At 35.5% G+C, this 19518-nt stretch overlaps 1 protein-coding gene across 1 annotated transcript in view; it reads left to right on the top strand.

The window, feature by feature from the left end:
• The first annotated feature begins 413 nt into the window (after positions 1-413).
• Positions 414-19518, top strand: part of Task7 (TWIK-related acid-sensitive K[+] channel 7) — a 156573-nt gene continuing 137468 nt past the window's right edge. The window contains exon 1 of the mRNA XM_081730515.1: positions 414-824. Coding sequence (XP_081586641.1) covers positions 698-824 — 127 coding nt within the window. The 5' untranslated portion in view covers positions 414-697. The remainder of the gene's footprint in view (positions 825-19518) is intronic.

Genomic DNA, 19518 nt, shown 5'->3' with positions numbered 1-19518 from the left:
TCCGAGTGAAACAAAATTCAACATAGAAGGGGGAAATGATCACGAACTTCTTGAATTATCGCATAGCACATTAATTACTTTAGCTTATATCAAAATTAATTAATATTACGTAACTTTGCATTTTAAAAGTTTTATGTGCTATCTTGTATGAGGTAGCAGTTTACATTTTTGTACACAAAGAACAATGGAGCATTAATGATTAAATTCTGTAACTAAGAATTTATGTCATGTTATATATAAAATAATGTTCTTTTATGACCTACTACACAGAGCAGGAATTCTAAACAAGTAATATGAAGATAGTCGAAATGAATTTTCGCTGTTATATTTCACAGTAAATCACATGTAGTTCCAAAGTATGCCGTAGGATGGCGGGAGCAGTCATGGCAGTTCAGTAGATCGATACATCGTTAGTTCCGCGTAGTAGCCGAGTTGGCCATCCAGCGTAGTTGGGTTGTTGTTGGTGGTGGGTGGGGGGTTTTTCGTTTCAACCGAAATAAACCAGGTCACAAAACTAACTAGAAACCCAGCTGACCCCTGGGCCATCTTCCAGAAAACTACAAGTCACTGACCTGTTCTTCGCGTGTCGTACTGTGTGCGTCTCTATGTTCCAGTGAGGACTGTTGCGGAGAACCGAACCGAAGCACGACAAGATGGAGTGAGAGTATCTCTCTAGTTGTGGCGGGCTGTGGAAGATATGAAGCGACAAAACGTGCGAACATTGTCCCTTGTCGTATGCACTTTTACCTATCTGCTTATCGGGGCCGCCGTGTTCGACGCTTTGGAATCTGACACAGAGGCCAAGCGGTTGCAATTTCTAACAGGTAATACGATTTTATGTGTTTATTTATTTGTTTCTTTTAATAATTGTATGTAATATTTTGTTTCTCTCTTTTATCATTGTGTTTTCATCTTTTGGGATGTCTAGTATAATCTAACGTAGTTTAGACTTACATAGGTTGTTTAAATTTTGTATGCTTTTATTTACTTAATTTTGAGTTTTAGTCCAATATTTGACCTGTGACGGCTAAATGAAATAATAAAAAATGAAACAAGGTTATGAAATGAATTATAAAATTATGTCAAATTCCAATCTGGGTTAATTTCAGAATAATTTTGTCCGAAGTCTCAAAATCAAAATATGAGGGTGCTATTGTTTGCTACTGGATGTGCCCCACACAAAAATGACATTAAATTTATCTTAGTCCGGCGGAAGTGTGTTTGGAGGAAACACTGGTTGTAAGTAGGACTTGAACTCACGACTGACAGGTTTCCTGTTAATCAACATTTGGACTGTCAGGTGACGAAAAATTAACTCATCCCTGGCACCTCTCAAGTTTCTTTTTTTTTTCTAGCACCTGAGTCAGTTATATTCTGAACGAGGGAGTTCTTCGTCATCACATGTTAAAGATATTTAGATACAAATGTTTAATTTTTTGATTTGAAGTATAACATTCACCGATTCTGTTTGAGATATATGCCTTCGGTTTAACGGGAACTCTGACTCACATGTAGTTCCAACGAGGATGGGGCCCAAATCTCCCGCGTCAAACACTAATCCTTCAGTCAACAGTGAAAATTTGAAATTTACAAAGTGCATATACTCAAATTACGCTTAGTGAACTTTGTGGTGGACAAACACCGTGTGCGTGGGTTTTCTCGGGGTTCTCCCGTTTCCTCCCACTTTCTTCATTCCACCATTTCATTCATCTCTCTCATCATCACCGTCTCCTTTAGCCTAACCGGCATAACCGTGGGACGTAAAACTCAAAGATTTCATTTCATTTTTTCCAATTACGATTAACAACTAAAAGCACGCTGCTAATACGGACGACTGAACTTGAAAAAATAGAAAGTTTGTCCTGCAACTATATATATACACACGAGGTGTGGCAATTAAGTAACGAGACTGATGTCATAAACGTGATGTATTGCAAAGAAAGTTCAAAGCAGTGCTGTAGGCCATCAGACATCACACAGTTCAACAACTCTGCCTCTGCCGTTTTTCGTTTCACCTCTTCCACAGACTGAAAATGTGTCCCCTTCAATGCACTTTTCACTTTTGGGAATAGATAAAAGTCACAGGGAGCCAGGTCTGGGGAATACGGAGGATGGTTGAGTACAGGAATGCGCTTGGCTGCTAAAAACTGCTTCACAGAAAGAGAATTATAGGCAGGTGCATTGTCTTGGTGCATTGCATCCAATCGTTCTTCCACAAATCCGGTCTCTTCTTCCTTATTCTTTCCTTCAGCTTGATTAGGGCTTCTTTGTAGTAGGTCTGATTCACCGTTTGACCCTGAGGCAGCCATTCAGTCATAATGATACCCCTGATATCGGAAAAAACGATGAGCATTGCCTTCACTTTCGACTTGCTCATTCGTGATTTTTTTCATTCTTGGCGATGTGGGAGTCTTCGAGTGCATGGCTTGACGCTTAGTCTCGGGGTCGTACTGGAAAATCCATGTTTCATCACATGTGATGATACGTGTTAGCAAGTCTGGTTCTGCTTTGAGTCGTTCCATGACGTCACAGCAAATGGTTTCTCGAATGTCTTTTTGATCCTAAGAGAGGTTTTTCGGGACAATTTTAGCACAAACTTTTGTTATGTTTAAATTGTCATGCAAAATTTATCTCATTGTCTCTTTGTTAATGTTCGTCATGTCTGCGATCATCCGAATGTTCAGACGTCTTTCTTTCCGCACAAATTCATTAATTATTTGAACGTTTTCGTCCGTTCTTGAACTCAAAGGGCGACCGGGTCGTTCATCATCTTCAACCTCCTCCCTCCTTCTGAAAATCGTTTGTGCCATCCGAAAACTCGCGCACATGACATAGCATTATTACTATACACCTCTTTTAACATTGCACAACATTCCGTCGGTGTTTTGTTTAATTTCACCAGAAATTTGTTGTTAATACGCTGCTCAACTTTACTGATCACCATGATTCCGGCACTACTACAGAACACTGATCTCTTCATGCAAGCCTGCAAAGGAAAGAAAAGCTTTCAGAATCATGAAACAAACAGTGGCTGTTCGTGAAGGTTCAAGATCAACAACACATTATTAGCTACCTTCCCCCCACGATCCTGCGCGACAGGAGGTGGGCAGTCTCGTTATTTAATTGCCATACCTCATATATATATATATATATATATATATATATATATATATATATATATATATAAAGTATTTTCGAACGTTCTAATATAAAATATACTATGCATAACATTTTAATGTTGCTGTTGGTAATTTTAATATTTTCATAATATACTAAAAAGATTTCCGAGTTTTTTTTCTCAACAAATTATATCCTTCATTGAAGTACATTTGTAGAAATCAACGTCATCGGCTTCTTGTTATTTTACATTAAACGCTTTGAGTAAAATGAGATTAAAACTAATTTTTGTTAATCTTTATCACAGTTAGGTTGTTTCGCACTTATGATCAGCCAATTTAGATATTTTTTCTAGCTACTTGTATGGTGGAAAAGGAGTAAATGAAATGAAATCTTCAAGTTTTACGTCCCACGCTTGTTCCGGTTCGGCTAAAGGAGACGGTGATGATGCGAAATGAAGTAAATGGTAGAATGAAAAAAGTAGGAGGAAATGGGAGATCCCTGAGAAAACCCACGCACACGGTGTCTATCCACCACAAAGTTTGCTTAGCGCAAGCGAACCAAGGAATTCATACACCAGATGTGAACGCTGTACCACTGTGGAAAAGGAATAGTTGCTATGTTTCTAGGTTATTTCTAGTAGTTTCTAGGAGTAAGTTCTAGGATATTCGGCATCTGCCTAGTATATATACTCATAAAACAAATTGCTATTATCGCAAGATGTAGCAATGATCGGTAATTATATACTTACTACGTAATCGTGTAAGAAATTGTACGTATGGTCATGCTTGAAGTTACTTATCCAAAGTGTATTATTTAATGAGATGCCAATGAAATTAATATTAAACAATGTTGGCTTTTCAGTAAAATGATTAAATTTTCGTAAATATGTATATTTTAATTTTTCAATGCTGTCTAATTACATATTATCCTAATAATTGAATGAAATTTGTTTTTAGTAGGTACTAAATTAGTTCAGAATTGTTTCTAGGTAGGTTCTGAACCAATTATTATAATTAACGAGGGTGTATATTTAGGAATTCTGAATATTTAAATTTGTATTTATTTTAGGGTATAAACTGTAGGATGTTATGAGAAAATATACTTTGAATCCTCTTTTTTTTTAAAAAAAACAAAAACAAAAACAAATAGATTACATTCCAACAACAAAGAAAATATATTTAGCAGTTAACAAACTTTTACTAAATTATTACAGTTGTCTATTATTAAATATATGTAGAATAAAAATAAAATGCTAAGATTGCCTAGCTATGGCACCTAGTACAGAACTAAATTCACAAGATTAAGGTCATCCAGTTCTAATTTTCTTATGAAGCTGCTCGTAAATAATATTGTCTAATAAATAGTATACAGTGATTAAAGTACTAGTTATGATGAATTGATGAATAAGAATAGTTGCAAAAATATATATCTATTGCAAACCATTTATTCAGCGCACCACAAGTATAACCGTCTGCAACAAATATTTACAGTATTTCCGCAATGGCAAATATAAAGCATAACCACTTAACTACAATTCCGCATTTCATTTTTACAATATTTACATATAAGGACACGATGGCTTAGTAGTAAAGTGCTCATCTTTGGTGCGAGGATTCCTTGGTTCGATCTCACAAGGGAAGGTCCCACAAGTTGTCGCTCAAATCTGATTGTCACATCTCACATCTGATAAAGCATCATAAGAAACAAAAATGAGCAAAGTTTAAGGAACTATGGACCAGAAGGATACGGTCTACGAGGCTTCAAAATTTGAATATCCAAAAAATTATATTATGGAAATATATATCTGGAAAATCTTTAAAGCAATCAAAACAAAAGATGCACAATATAATTAGAATAAAATGCAGTATTGACAACCACAAACAGTGTTGCCATAGATGAAGCAGTGTTGCCAATCCAACATATATTTTTTTTAAATAGCACCATATACAAACGTGCACAGACTTAAAATGCACTATTATCAGTAAACATAACAGTGAAAAGTATTGTTACAGTGTTGCACATTGTTGGGGCAACGTGCGCTGAAAATGTACAATGGAGAAGTCTGATATATGGCAACAAAGGTAATGAAGGAATCTGGATCTCATATTACGAATTTAATTCAAATTCAGAATAACAGCGATAGTATAACAGCAAAATATCAGCAGTCTCACAAAAGATAGATGCATTTGAAAAACGAAATTAAGTGATGCCATTTTTACTTTCTGTGTTAGCACTGAAGTTATATAGGACAGAACCTACAGCGTAAAGTGGGATCCGAACCATTATGAAAGACGAATGATGACAATGAAATACACGGTGAAAAGTATAACAAAACCTTCATGTCCAAGGCGGGATTAAAACCCAAAACCCTTAGTAAGTCTTAGACTTAGCCTTCTAGACCACACGTCTATCCAGGCCGACTAGAAGCAAAATGATGTAGTAATGAAATAATTATATTTCTCCTGTGAATATGGTAATACAGGGTGCGGCACGTGAAACCGGCCCGTAAAGTGAACACATAAAATGAAATGGAATGTATTGAATATGATTAACTACAACACATAAATGAAATGTAATGTATTGAATATGACTACTCACCTTCACAGCAGGTGCTGAAAGTGTCCTCCGCCCACTTCAACACACATGTGAGCACGATTGAGGAGATTCATATATACCCTTATCAGTTCTTGTGTTGTAATGCTATTGGTGACATCCTGGATCCTGGTCTTGAGTTCTTCAATTGTGTGTGGATTTGTTTCGTATACTCTTCCCTTTAACAGTCCCCATAAGTAAAAGTCACACGTGGACAAGTCTGGTGACCGAGGAGGCCACAAGCCTTTGCTGATTGTCCTCTCTGGTGTAAACATCTCATGCACAAGGGACAATGATGCAGCTGATGTGTGACATGTTGCACCGTCCTGCTGAAAGTAACATAACTGACGCTCCTCTTCGGTCAAGTGTGTATAAAACTCCTCCAGGATTCCCATATACATGTCACTGTTTACTGTCGTCTCAAAGAATATGGGCCCAATAACGCGTGTGGCGGAAATGGTACACCAAACACCAATTTTCTCATCATGCAAGGGTACCTGGTGGATTGCTTGTGGATTTTCTGTCGACCAATACCGGTTATTTTGGGAATTTACGTACCCAGACAGGTGGAACCACGCCTCGTCACTCATGATGAGCATTAGTGGATCCAAGAAACCACTGGCAATATTGCTCAACTGGTTTCGACAAGTTTCACTGGCTGCGGCTGCACGTGACTGCTGCAGGTCACGTAAGTCGACCCGACCTCGACACGCCATCTCTTGGTAGGAAGGTAGATTATTTAAGTGTTGCCAAAAACACAATATACCAGAATATTACGACGGGCCGGTTTTACGTGCCACCCTGTATTACAGTGTACAGTAACATAATCATATGATGTGTAGGAAAGGAAGTAAATGAATATGTCTCTTAACACGAAAGACATAGATCAAAAAAGTACTCTACCAAATTTGGATAATGTAGAAAAGCAGTTTACAGAATAATTAAACACGGGTTTCTTTCCTCGCGTGTAACATTTTCTTTTCGCGAGTTGCCTGCTTATTCGCCAGGGCTACCCAACTCCAATGCAGATCCCTCGGTTTTTTTTTTCTATTTCATTCCTTTAATACCATCTGTTGCCACATGTCGGACTTCCCCATTGTACATTTTCAGCACACGTAGCTCCAACAGTGTGTAACACTGTACCACTACACTTCACTGTTATGTTTACTGATAATAGTGCATTTTAAATCTGTGCACATTTGTATACTGTGCTATTTCAACCAAAATACTTTATGTTGAGTTGGCAACACTGTGGGTTACAATAAGGTATTTTGTCCTCATTATATTGTGTACCTTTTTGTTTTGATTGCTTTGACGGTTTTCAATATATTTACTTAAAACATACTTATTTTCATGATATAAATTTTTGGATATTCAAATGTTGAAGCCCTGTAAATCGTATCCTTCTGGTCCATAACACCTTAAATTTTGTTCATTTTCATTTCTCATGATGCTCTATTAGATGTGCTATATGGCAATCAGATTTGAGAGAGAACTTGTGGGACCTTCCCTTGTCAGGTCATATGAGTTTGTGATAAACAACATTGTGTTCATGGATTTCTTAGGGTTCTTCTATATCCTCCTACTAGTGATGTGAGGGAAAATTTTCCATTTCAGAAAATTTTTCCCTATATTTTTCCGGAAAATTTTCCGTTCCAATATCAGTGATCAAGTAACAATTCCTCATTAACCATAAAATTGATTGACTTCATGTACAGAAATGTTAAAAAGGGGAAGATCGTTTAAAGAATAGGAACATTTTCATGTCTCAGAAAATTCCCGGTACTATGTAGGAACAAGTGAAACAATTTTTCATAAATCGAAAAATTTTCTGCCATTTATCGAAAAATTGAAAAACTTTTTACAAGTAGGAAAATTTTCATCGTTTGAAGCAAAAAGTAAAACAACTTTTTATTTCTCTAACATTAGAAACAAGTGAAAGGAATTTTCATGGATCGGAAAATTTTCATTATGATGTAGAAACAAGTGGAAAAACTTTTCATAACCCGGACAATTTTGAATATTATGTATAGTGGTGTTGGGTGGAAAATTGTCCACTATATTTTTAACTGCACATTGAGCTATAAAATTGAATTCCTGTAGAGGAAAGTTAGACAGCAACAAATTATAATTTTCGAATTAGCTTTCGAGAACCGGAAAATTTTCTAATATTTCAAGTTGGCAAGTTAAAACTTACATAGTGTTTCTCTCTCTCTCTCTCTCTCTCTCTCTCTTTCTCTCTTCTCTCTCTCTCTCTTTGTGTGTGTGTCAAGTGCAGGGAACATAAATCGAGTTCGTAGAGTACAAATATTCCATCCCATTGTTTAAAATGTAAGGCGAAAGGGAAAAGAAACCTTTGTGAATTTATTAGTTTTTTCAAAAAAAGAAAATTCTACTATTTCTTCACATATACGTTGCCTATGTAATGAAGTAACTACATAAAAGTTCCTTATGAAGATTATTTTTGTAACAGAAAATAAGAAGAATGTTTGATTTTATTGTGTTTAAAGCTATGAGAAAACATCGTCTTACGCGTATTAAATTAACAAAATATGATTTTGTGAGATCAAAGGTGAATTTGAGAGAAGAATACATTGAAGTTTTTGAAAGATTTTTGTAAAAATGAAGAATCGTTAGCTTTTCACTTCATAAAACTTTTTTCAGACAATATTTATTACAAATAAATTTTACGACTAAACAACGATGTAGTAATAAGTGGATTATGTTTTTTATGAATCGGAAAATTTTCGGTTTCAAAATTTTCCGGAAAATTTACATCACTGCCTCCCACATTCTCATTTCAATCAATTATTTCATTATAATTTACTTTCATTAATTATCCGTTTCCCTTAGCCTGAAGGGTATATGTGTGTAAGACGTAAAATTAGAACGTTCTTTTTATTTTAATATTTGCACAAAGAGACGCAAGAGTTCGGGGGGCACAAAAAGTGAAGTTAATTTCCACAGCCTTTTCTTGACTCGAACATTTTGAATTTACTTAAACATTTCAATTTTAATGAATATATAACAATACATTCCACTTTTCTTTTCCCATTATAACGAAAAAAATGTATTCTGAATATAAAAAGACAAAAACAAAAATCAGGAATGAAGAAAAATCGGTCGCTCGATAAAAAAAAAAAAAAAAAAAAAGTTCAGTAGTCGCAATGATTTTGTAGCTTCAAAGAATTGCTTGTAGAACTATTAAGAATAATATTTAACGGTAATAATGTTTCAGTGAATAAAAAGTTTAACCCTCGCACAGCCAAGCTCAAAATCATGGTACGAAGAAGTGGGGCACATAAGTGACCCCATTAGAAATTGTGTTAAATTTGTTCTTATTGCCTTTGTATCTCTACACAACTCCTGTTGCAGCATCTAGGCCCCTATATGTCTCTTTTGACTTCATAACACTCTGTTAAAATATACATGCAACTCCAAACATTACTTTCATAACAAAGTTTTAGTAACACATTTCTTGTGTTCCTGTCTATATTGTGTGTCTCATTACATATCTCTTCGCAATTTATTCTTTTTTCATTCAGATTTTATGTACAGTTGTTACACTTCACAATTATTACAGTCTTTCTGTGCCTCCTACAAATCCATCGCTTACAGGTTTCGCATTTAACCTTTGGCTTGGTGTTCTGCTTTCTGTCGCACATGAAATACCCTCCTCGTTTTACTTCCTTCTGTGTTTTTGTTTCAATTTCATCATCAAACACACATTGTAGGCGTGTTAAAATAAAAGGCATTATCTAAGCCTCAGAAAATGCATTTCTATGTATCTTCTGATAACTCTAATCTGTATATATACAGGGTATCCCAAAAGTCTCCTGACGTAGTGTATCTCTGTTATTATCAGAGATACAACAAAATGTAAGAGGGGAAAAAGTCCAAATATGACGCTTTCAATCTAACGTGAAGGAGTTTTTTTAAATCTGACGAGCAGTTTGGACTGTGCACTCTTTATGAGGCCAATGTTAAATGAAAACGCAACATTGCCATTTACCTGGCCTCGCAACATAAATGACTGAAGTTACTGTCATTTCCGCTAACATGTCGATGGCCAGCCTCCATTCCAAACAGTAACTTCATTTTCTTATGTTGTGGGTCCAGGTAAATGACAATGTTGTGTTTTCATTTAACATTGGATACATTAGTGTACAGCCCAAACGGCTCGTCCGATTTAAAAAAAGAAACTCATTCACTTTAGAATAAAAACATCACATTTTGAGATGGGTTTACCTCTTACATTTTGTTGTATCACTGATAATACATTATTTGCATTCATCGATCTATCTCCCTATCTGTTTATATGTTCTTCCGTCCGTTCATACATCCGTCTATATATCTATCTGGACTGGTCTGTAGAGAAGTCGTAGAGCATCCGACTGGTAATGCAGCGACCCGGGTTCGTTTCCTGGAGGGTAAATAGAAGAAACTTTTAACCTCAACCTCCAGAAATGAGAACCGGGAGCAACCCTGGTGCCAAACCGGCACTCATAAAGCACTGGGAATAGCGGTTCGCTGACACGTGCCACCCACAAAAAGCCGCGTGGCAGACCTACACCCTTTTGGGGTGTTGTGCCAAGTAGTTTGGTTTATATATTTATCTACCAGTTTCTATATCTCTGTCGTACAGGTATAATCAGTCACCACTGTTTAGTTATTTTTGTAGGCATAAAGATATACTGCTAATTCAAATGAAAAATACCTTCTTGTAATTTATTGTGTGAGACTGAAGACGAGAAGGGAGGTCTCAGTAATAATGGCCGACCCCGGAATTCGAACCTTCAACTCCGGGATTATATAGCAAGCACGTTCGTGCACTTCGTACTGATTATATAGAAATGCAACTTTTTTTAACAAAATTATTGTAATATTTACATGGCTTAGAAATTAAACTTGTAATAAAATAATATAAAATCTTAACTTAATAAATTTGGAGTGACTTGCAAGCGGTAAACAACGTGTAGAAGAGCTAATTCCTTGCAAAGTTCCTTTATGAAAACCTTCCGACCGGAACTTTGAAACAGATTCCAATCAGGATACTTCGTAAGTCTTAATAAAGACTTAACAATAACTTAAGTCTTCATAAAGACCATTAATATTCATAGGGTACCTTGGGTCCCTCACTATAACCAAAAGTGAATACAAAATTTTAGGCATCGTGAAGGTATACAGTGGGGGACCTTAGGTGCCCCAACGCTTATAACAAATAAGCCAAGAGCTTCGTGGCAATGACGGTCACATGATCATATGCATACTTCAAAAATAATAACATAGCTAAAGAAACAATGTTCTACGAAAATAACACACAAAATGATTTCAAAAAATAATAATCTGGGGAACCTTAGGTACCCCACTTGGCCGTCCGAGGGTTAATAGTGTTAGCAATAATTAAATTGCTGATTTGAGAAGCGTCATAAGTCAATAATGCCTTAAGTCAATGATTTGTGACGTTTCTTAACTCAGGGACACTTGTTGCAGCTCGATATTGCACGAACTATAAACGTGGCTTCTGACATCAGAACCCAACGGTGTAGCTATCCTTCAAGAATCAAAGCTGCATCTAAACTCATTTTCGGCATATACCTGACTTATGACCAGGGATGAATTCAGGAGGTAGCCCGGGGGGGAATATCCCCCGAAGAAAATTTATTTCCCCCCCCCCCCCCCCGGAGAAACTCCCAAAATTTCTGTCACCAAATGTAGAAATTACTTCACCCAATTATTTGCTTTTCTTCCCGTGCACGATCAGACGAAATCCAATCTCTCAATATACATATAAATGATGCAGACCCATTCTATATAAATATTAAACATCTAAGATAGAATACCAAATAGTCAATAAAACCTGTATTTCTTAACGCTATGGCCGAGTTTGGCAGAACATGAAATTATCAACTGTTGAAGAAAGGTTTGTATTTTAGTAGGTATTATACTCTCGCCCTTATTATATATTAGTAGGTAGCACTAGCACAGATTGAGATAGGAAAGGAAAGATAGGGAAGATCTTTCGATCATTCCATATATGATCTCTGATGTCAGCAGACTTCAGTTCTTGAAAATGTACAGTTCTTGCATTATTTGAAATAGGGCGCCTAAATCCCATTTCTCGCATCGGAAGTAACAGACGTAAATATGTTTGACGATTGTTAAAGTAAACACACCTTTCTTTAACTAAAAATAAGTCAGTTAAAGGGTGAGATTCAGAGGGATCAGGGAGGAACAATTACCCCTCCTGGGTTAGAGATTTATATAGAATTTATCAATATAATAGTAATAAGATTGCTATTGAAGGTTACGAAGATCCTGCTCACTGCCGTGCCATAGGGGAGGGGCAAGCGGGGCGATGGCCCCGGGCGCCGAAGTAAGCGGCACAAAATTCGGAAGGGAAGAAGAAAATAAGGAAAGAAAACAGAGAGGAATGAAACGCATGTGCACATGTGGGCAGTGGGCATGTGCACATATATAAAATGAAAGGAAAAAAGTAATAAAAAGTGCTCAAAAACAAGGAAGAGCAGGGTTTACTTTTTAAAACTTTCTCACCTTTTGCGGCTGGTCTGTCGACCTCACTCATATGTACGGGGGTGCCGTCGTATACTCTCGCCTCAAGCGCTGATTTTCCACGACACAGCGCTAATCTACTGAAGATTTCGTGAACTAAACATGCAATGAAGAAACCAAGGCTAATATGCTTGATTTAGAATCAGAAGTATAAGAAAGAATGACAACTTTCTGTTAAGATATTCATATGTATGTTTGTTTTAGGACAAAAACTATTTGAGTTAATTTAAATCTTTTTAAAAACTTCTACATTAGTAACAAACAGTAAGTACTGAATAGGAAGTAATAACAAAAATAGCTACTGTAAATAGCAGTTAAAATTTAATCTAAAATATTTTTGCCAGTCTTTATTTAATGTTGTAGATAAAATTAAACGTTTTTTAAAATTATAATCTCACATTGAATATTTATCAGCAATTAGTCTCAATATTAGGTAAGATGTGCATGTGAATGGAATTGTTAAATATGCTGTTTTCTTGCAAAAATACAGAAAAGCAACCCTTCCCCCCCGGGGAGTTCACATTCCCTCCCGGGTGAAAATGTCTGAATTTAACACTGCTTATGACGTTTCTCAATCAGCGATTCAATTATTCTGAAAATTTTATGTTTCGTAAAACAAAATTATCATTTACAACTTATACATAAACTAAAACCTCAGTTAGTAATATATTTTAGGAGCTAATTACACTTTCTACATAGGTATACAGGAAATATATATATATATATATAGTGGCGGATCCAGGATATGCTCAAGGGAGGGGCTAAACCATAGTTTGCCATTTTATCCAGTGTATACCTGAGCATCAAGAGGGGCTACAGCCCCCTTGGATCCGCCTCTCTCTCTCTCTCTCTCTCTCCCTCTCTCTCTCTCTCTCTCTCGCTATATATATATATATATATATATATATATATATTTCAATTTCAAATATTTTATCAGAATATACAGTGAAGAAGGTAGAAATTCCGTTGATAATGATATTTTACTACTATATTAAGCTACAAGGGTAATTCCAAAAGTAAGATCTCCAAAGCACTTGGAAGCAGGGAAACTGTTCGTGCGGCTGTTGGCAACACTGTTGTGTTTGTTGTTTTTCCCACTCTCAAACAAGCTTTTACGCATCTTGATTGGGCGCTCAGGTTTGACTTGACAGTCGCTCAGAGTTGCCAACCTCAGATAACAAAATTATCGATTTTCGTCTTTAAAATTATAGCATATTACAAAAAAATATCGTATATTCGTTATGGACATGATAATTTGTAGAAACAAGAATAATGCTACTAATAATAGCAGTAACATATAATAAATTTATCTAGTAATCTACAGTTTTGAGCTCCAAATTGGCGTGACTGTCCTCGCCAATTTTTAAAATCCTTATTAACACTACTCTGGACAACAATAATATTTCCACCCCCTCTTAAACGTAACTAAATTTAAAGACTGGATGCAGGGTTACCATTTTCCAATCCTCAAATTATTTTCTTAGCGGGAATGGCTTTTAAAACGGAAGTTTGCGTGTTTTATAATTATTTAGTGCACATTTATAATTCATTTGCACATTCAAAAACTGTAAAAGAAAAAAGTATGCATTCTAAAATTATCATACATTTACCTATTATTGCAAGGTCATTATGGTATATAGCATTAACGCTTAAATTATCGTATGGTTAGTAAGCCTGTAGCCATTTGTAATGGAGCTCCCGCTTGGCGCTAACGCCAAGTGCGAAGTTCGCGCAGTTATTCGCTTTTTGGATGCAATAAGGGTTCAACTAATTGACATCCATCGCCAATTGACGGAAGTATACGATGAGTCGTGCATAGATGTCATGAACGTTCGCAAATGATGTAGTAAGGAGTTTGCAACTGATCGTACTGAAATTCACGATGAAGTAAGGAACAGGAGACCTTGAATTTCCGACGAGACAGTCGCGAAGGTTCAGCAAATCAGTGACTAGCACCTGTTTCCTAAGTTGATATAACGTTTGGCCGTAACGCGCGTCAGCAATGATGACGGTGTGGAAGATGAGGTTCAACATATCCTCAAATACATAGCGCCGAGCTGATATGTTGCTATCCGAAATGAAATTTGACAAACCAATGACGACACTGAGTTCAATCTCTATTCCGGATCCAAATACATTGTTAATATTTTCTATAGATTTTTAATTCATAAAGAAAAATCAATTGAAAATGTGTGTTCTTCGTGGTGCACTTCCATACGACCCTATTTAACAACGCATTGCTGAGATAAGTTACCCACTATACATCAGAGCGACAATTTCATTTGCACCAACTTATTGATCAACCCATAGACTGAACTATCTAAGCTAGAAACTTTAGAGTTTGACCTTTTCATGTAAAATAATTAAGCGTTTTCTTTGTATTTGATCAAAATGGGAGGAAAAAGAGATGTGGTATTTTACTAATAAAGACAAAGGTAAGTCGTAAGTGGAAAAGTTAATCGCTGTTTTGAACTGAAATTTTGTAATTATGATAATTTAGCCAAATATGAAATAAAAAGAAAGAAATGAACTTTGGAATCCTTGCTTCATAGGTATGTTTTAGGATTAACTAATTCATATCGGACTTCCGAAGAGAAACATCAAAGCACTTAATGACCGTGTCTATAGCGATAACTCACAGTCACGACCCCTCTTCAGTTTTATTAGAAAGAGGAAAAGAAAGAGTGAGAAAGAAGAGAAGAAGGTAGGAGAAAGGAGGAAAAGAGGAAGAGGAAAAGGAGAAAGGAAGAAGGAACTAGAGATAAAGGATTACTGGATAATTATAGAAATGTGGTAAAGAAACTTCAATAGTTTTTAAAAAGTGATTCATATTCGAAGGTTATTACTTGAGGATCAATTCTGAAGTGTTCCCGATGAGACACCTGTTTCCTCATACTACCCCGACCTGGATCCAGGCAACTGCACAAGTGGGAGTTACCCTAATCCAGCCCAGGTGACGAGAAGTTTTAATTTAATTGTTTGTTTATTATTTCGAAACATTAAATAACCTATATCTAGTATCTGAATATCCATAATGGAGATCGAACACACACGTGAATCAGCCAAAAAGAAATCTAAAGTAAAGTATACATAATCTTCACAAATAGAAGTTTTTAGATTTCTGAAACAACTGTCGTTATTCAGGCTCATCCTGTTATTTTGGCCTTCTCCCAGAGCCGATTTAAACTACTTTAGAATTGGTTATCTTTCATGACCTCCGTCATACACCAATACATATAACATGCTATTACACACTTATTATAAACACTATCATGGTAAATCAACATTAAATGCTGCCACTTAAAACTAAATTTATGATTCATTCACATACACTCACATACAGGACAGTGTATTGACATGGGTGAAATTAGTTTAAAGAAACCTTCTAACTACAACTTGGTGAACATTTATTACATCTACTGAGAAATTAAACACAGAATTTTATAAACATGCGATAAGTATACGTAACATGTATCAATCTACACATAAATTGAATAACAGCAATGTAATAATATAGACACATATAGCTATATATATATATATATATATATATATATATATATATATATATATATATATATATTAAGAGACAACTTAAAAGAAAGGAAAAATATATTTTTATTTAACTTGGGAAATATGATATACGTTCGTGAATACGTATAGCATACAATATGATGAATGAAAAAAATCTTAAGAATGAGAGTTAGTAATGAGTCTTTATATCATTTATGGACATTTTCAAAGTAATTAAACCAGTCCTCTCTCCTATTTTCAGACGAGCTATAATATCATACGTATTGTCGAAGCACCCCTTTCCGGTGTCCATGCATTTTACTTTATTGCATTCCTTCTAAACACACATAAGATTACATTTATTCAGGGCCGGCGCTTACAGTTTTGCCGCCCTGGGCGGTACTTTCAAATGCCGCCCCTTTAAATCCGCAAACCTTATTTAGACAGAAGACGTTCAGGTATTAAGAAAAAGTAAGATACCATATTTAAAAACATGTATGAAAAGGAAAAGTAAACAAAAAATTGAAATACCTCTCTCGAATGCTTATGTAATTTAAACGACTCCATACATGACACAATATTCAGTATGATCGATTTCGCTATACGTGATATACAGCAAGGCATAAAGATTTTTTTTAAATGTACTTTAGTCCGACTTTATATCAAAAGGTGTTTCCAATAGAGTATGGAGCAAAAAGATAATATAGTGAATCAAATATTACGGCAAAAGTAAGTAATTAGCTTAAGACTTATTATGTCCTAAAACACAATAGAAATACACAAATTTAACATACTTTAATTGAAAAAACTTTTCTTGTTTTGGTATGAGCAAATTCCTTTATCACATTCGCGTAGTCCAATGTTTCGGCCAATTAATGTTCCATTGATATCATCATTAGACCACTTAAACGTGTTTGAGATATGGAAGAACGTAGATAGGTTTTAATAAGCTTAGAGTAAGTTTCGAAAAATTTCTTTCTCTACTTGCCACGGTTACTGGTAGGGTAAACACAATCATAACTGCAACACTGACATAGGGAGCAAAGTCATATTCCTTAATCAATTTTAGTCTCTTTTGGTGAACTTTTAGGCTTAATTATAGCGGTTAATAGTTTCAGTTCGTCTTTCAAATCACTGGGGTTAATATCTTTTGATTCTTTGCATATTAAAATTCAGGCACTTTTCAGACAAATGTTCAGGTGGCATATCGTTCAGATTACTTATATCGTAAAGAAAATCGAAATACTCGCTGTAATGTTTAAGTTGCGCAAGCCATTCTCTTAAAGCTAACACAATCACGTCTAGAAGTAGTAATAAAAATCGATCTTGTATTTTGTTATGTGGATCTTCAATAGCTTCATCCTCTGCCTCGTACTGAATCTCTCTTTTCCCATATCCGTGGGTCATCCATCTGTAATGCTGATGCCAAATCATATCAACTAAGATATATTGAAATTTTGCATCATTTCAGCTCCTCTCAAAGTACTCAGATATATTTTCAAGAAACCCCGACCGAAACACAGGAGAATCAATGTTTTGGAGATTTTTGCTTACTATGTTTAGGTGGAGTAAAAAGTCATACCAGATAACTAAAGAGCAAAGGAAAGTAACGTCACGCAACTAGTTTGCTATACACAAAGCATCGTAGGCGACCATTCTATGTATTCTATTAACGTTATTTATTTGAAATAAGGTATCATAAACCTCTATTTGATATCTAAGTGGAGTCAGAGCATCAACTCGTGGTGCTGAATGGTTTTAAAGTGAGGCTGCTAATATATTCCTTTAGTATGATCCAACGTTGAACTGACGCAGAAAAGAAGTCATAAACATTTTTTTAACTATACAAAAAATGAAACGGTGGACTGAGATGTTTTGGCTGCATCGTTAACGACAAAATTTAGTAAAGGAACATAGAAGGCTTGGGAATTTGGTTTTGCTTTTCATATTGGAACTATTGTCATATCTTTGGCCCTTCATGTCTTTGATAGAAGTTCATTTCTTTTAGCTGTTTAATTATTACTTCTGTCAGTTCTAGACCAGTGATGCCTTTTACTGGTACGAAACCAAGAAAGTGTTGCAAATTTTTACAAGCCATTCTCCATTACTGTATGCAATTTGTACAAAACGAACGATCCTTTGTTCTGTACCAGAAATATCTGGTGTACAGTCTAGCATTATAGTGTAAGATGTTGCAGCTCTCAACAAAAACAGTATTTTACTTTCAATTTACTCACTAAGAATTGGAATTTAAAAAATGGACGTCTTTTCGTAGTGGTATTTATTTTGTCCTCCCATGGTTCTTTTAATGTGTTCGGCCATGACGCAGTCAAACTTGTATTGTTTAAATATAAAAACAATTATATATAAATATATATATATATATATTGTTGATAAGATATGATAATGAAAAAAATTGTAAATTGGTTAAATACTCGCTGCTAGAACCTAAAAGTCTCTAGAGGTGCTGTAGGCTAGAACGGCTTGTCTCAAGCGGGAGTGTGCCTTTTGCGTCCTTGGAGTGGAGCATTAGAATATTGCTGAATAGCAAAAAATATAAAAGACACTTGACAATCTTATCCGCCCTAGCTGAAAATCTTATCTACGCCGCTGCAAGGAAAATCTTGAAGAGATACCTGTGGCTAGTAGTTTGATAATTGGAAATGAAGGGGAATGCTCTGAATTTCTTGAGTGAGTATTTTCCTGAATGTGAGTGAAGTAAGTTTAATTACTTTCTCAGGGAACACAATTTTATTTTTCCATGTGGGCCTATTACGAAGCATTATATTTTAATAGTATTCTTTTCTTTTTCAAATTTTGCCGCCCACTAGACGTGCCGCCCTGGGCGGTGGCACGGCTCGACCCCCCCCTCGCGCCGGCCCTGCATTTATTAATCGTAATTCACACATATTCTGTTCGCCAAAGTATCTGTCGAACACATTTCTCCCATTTCTGGGGTTAAGAGATCAAAGTCTTGTCACTGATGTCACGGTGACGAATGTCACTTATTCTGTCATTGACTTACTATCTCATTCACTAACTATTTCACAGTTAATATCACCTTATACTACTCAGCACACATATTTATCGTTAAATTCACAGTATATATATGTGTGTGTATAGGAACGAGAATTTTCCGAGTTCAGAAGGACATTCGTTTGTATTGCGAACACAACCACTGAGGTGGAAACACTGGTCAGGTTTGAAGATCCATATCGGAGGGATGGAAATCGAAACGTAGTTTTACGGAAAGATTTTAATTACTAACTTGAAGGTAGATTCAAGGATACAATAGGGTTGCGATGATCTGCCTAAATCCCATGCTACAAGCAGTTAGTTTAATACAGATGATGTTAGTCATTACATTTGTTATTTAATAATAATACAAAGTTTGAAGATAATATCTATAACATGCGGCGGTATCTACTAACATTCACATTTTACATTTATCGGATATCTCGGAACTATAGCAACCATGGACCGTTCCGGGTGGGTACCAAGACCCTTTACACATATTTATTCAATTCTCCATTATACATTTTATTTCAATATCATTCTTATATTCCACATATATCTATATTTTAATATACATATATTCAATAATCATTTAAACTTTCAAATCAATAACCCCGACAAATTTAATTTTCTAGGTTGTAACACTTCACTTAAGAGAGAATCCGAATATATCGCACATTTACAAATAACTAAATAACCGCACAT

The sequence above is a fragment of the Thermobia domestica genome, chromosome 11 (genome assembly GCF_964235325.1).
Source record: "Thermobia domestica chromosome 11, izTheDome1.hap1.1, whole genome shotgun sequence".
NCBI lineage: Eukaryota > Metazoa > Arthropoda > Insecta > Zygentoma > Lepismatidae > Thermobia > Thermobia domestica.
This window is presented reverse-complemented; position numbering and strand designations above follow the sequence as displayed.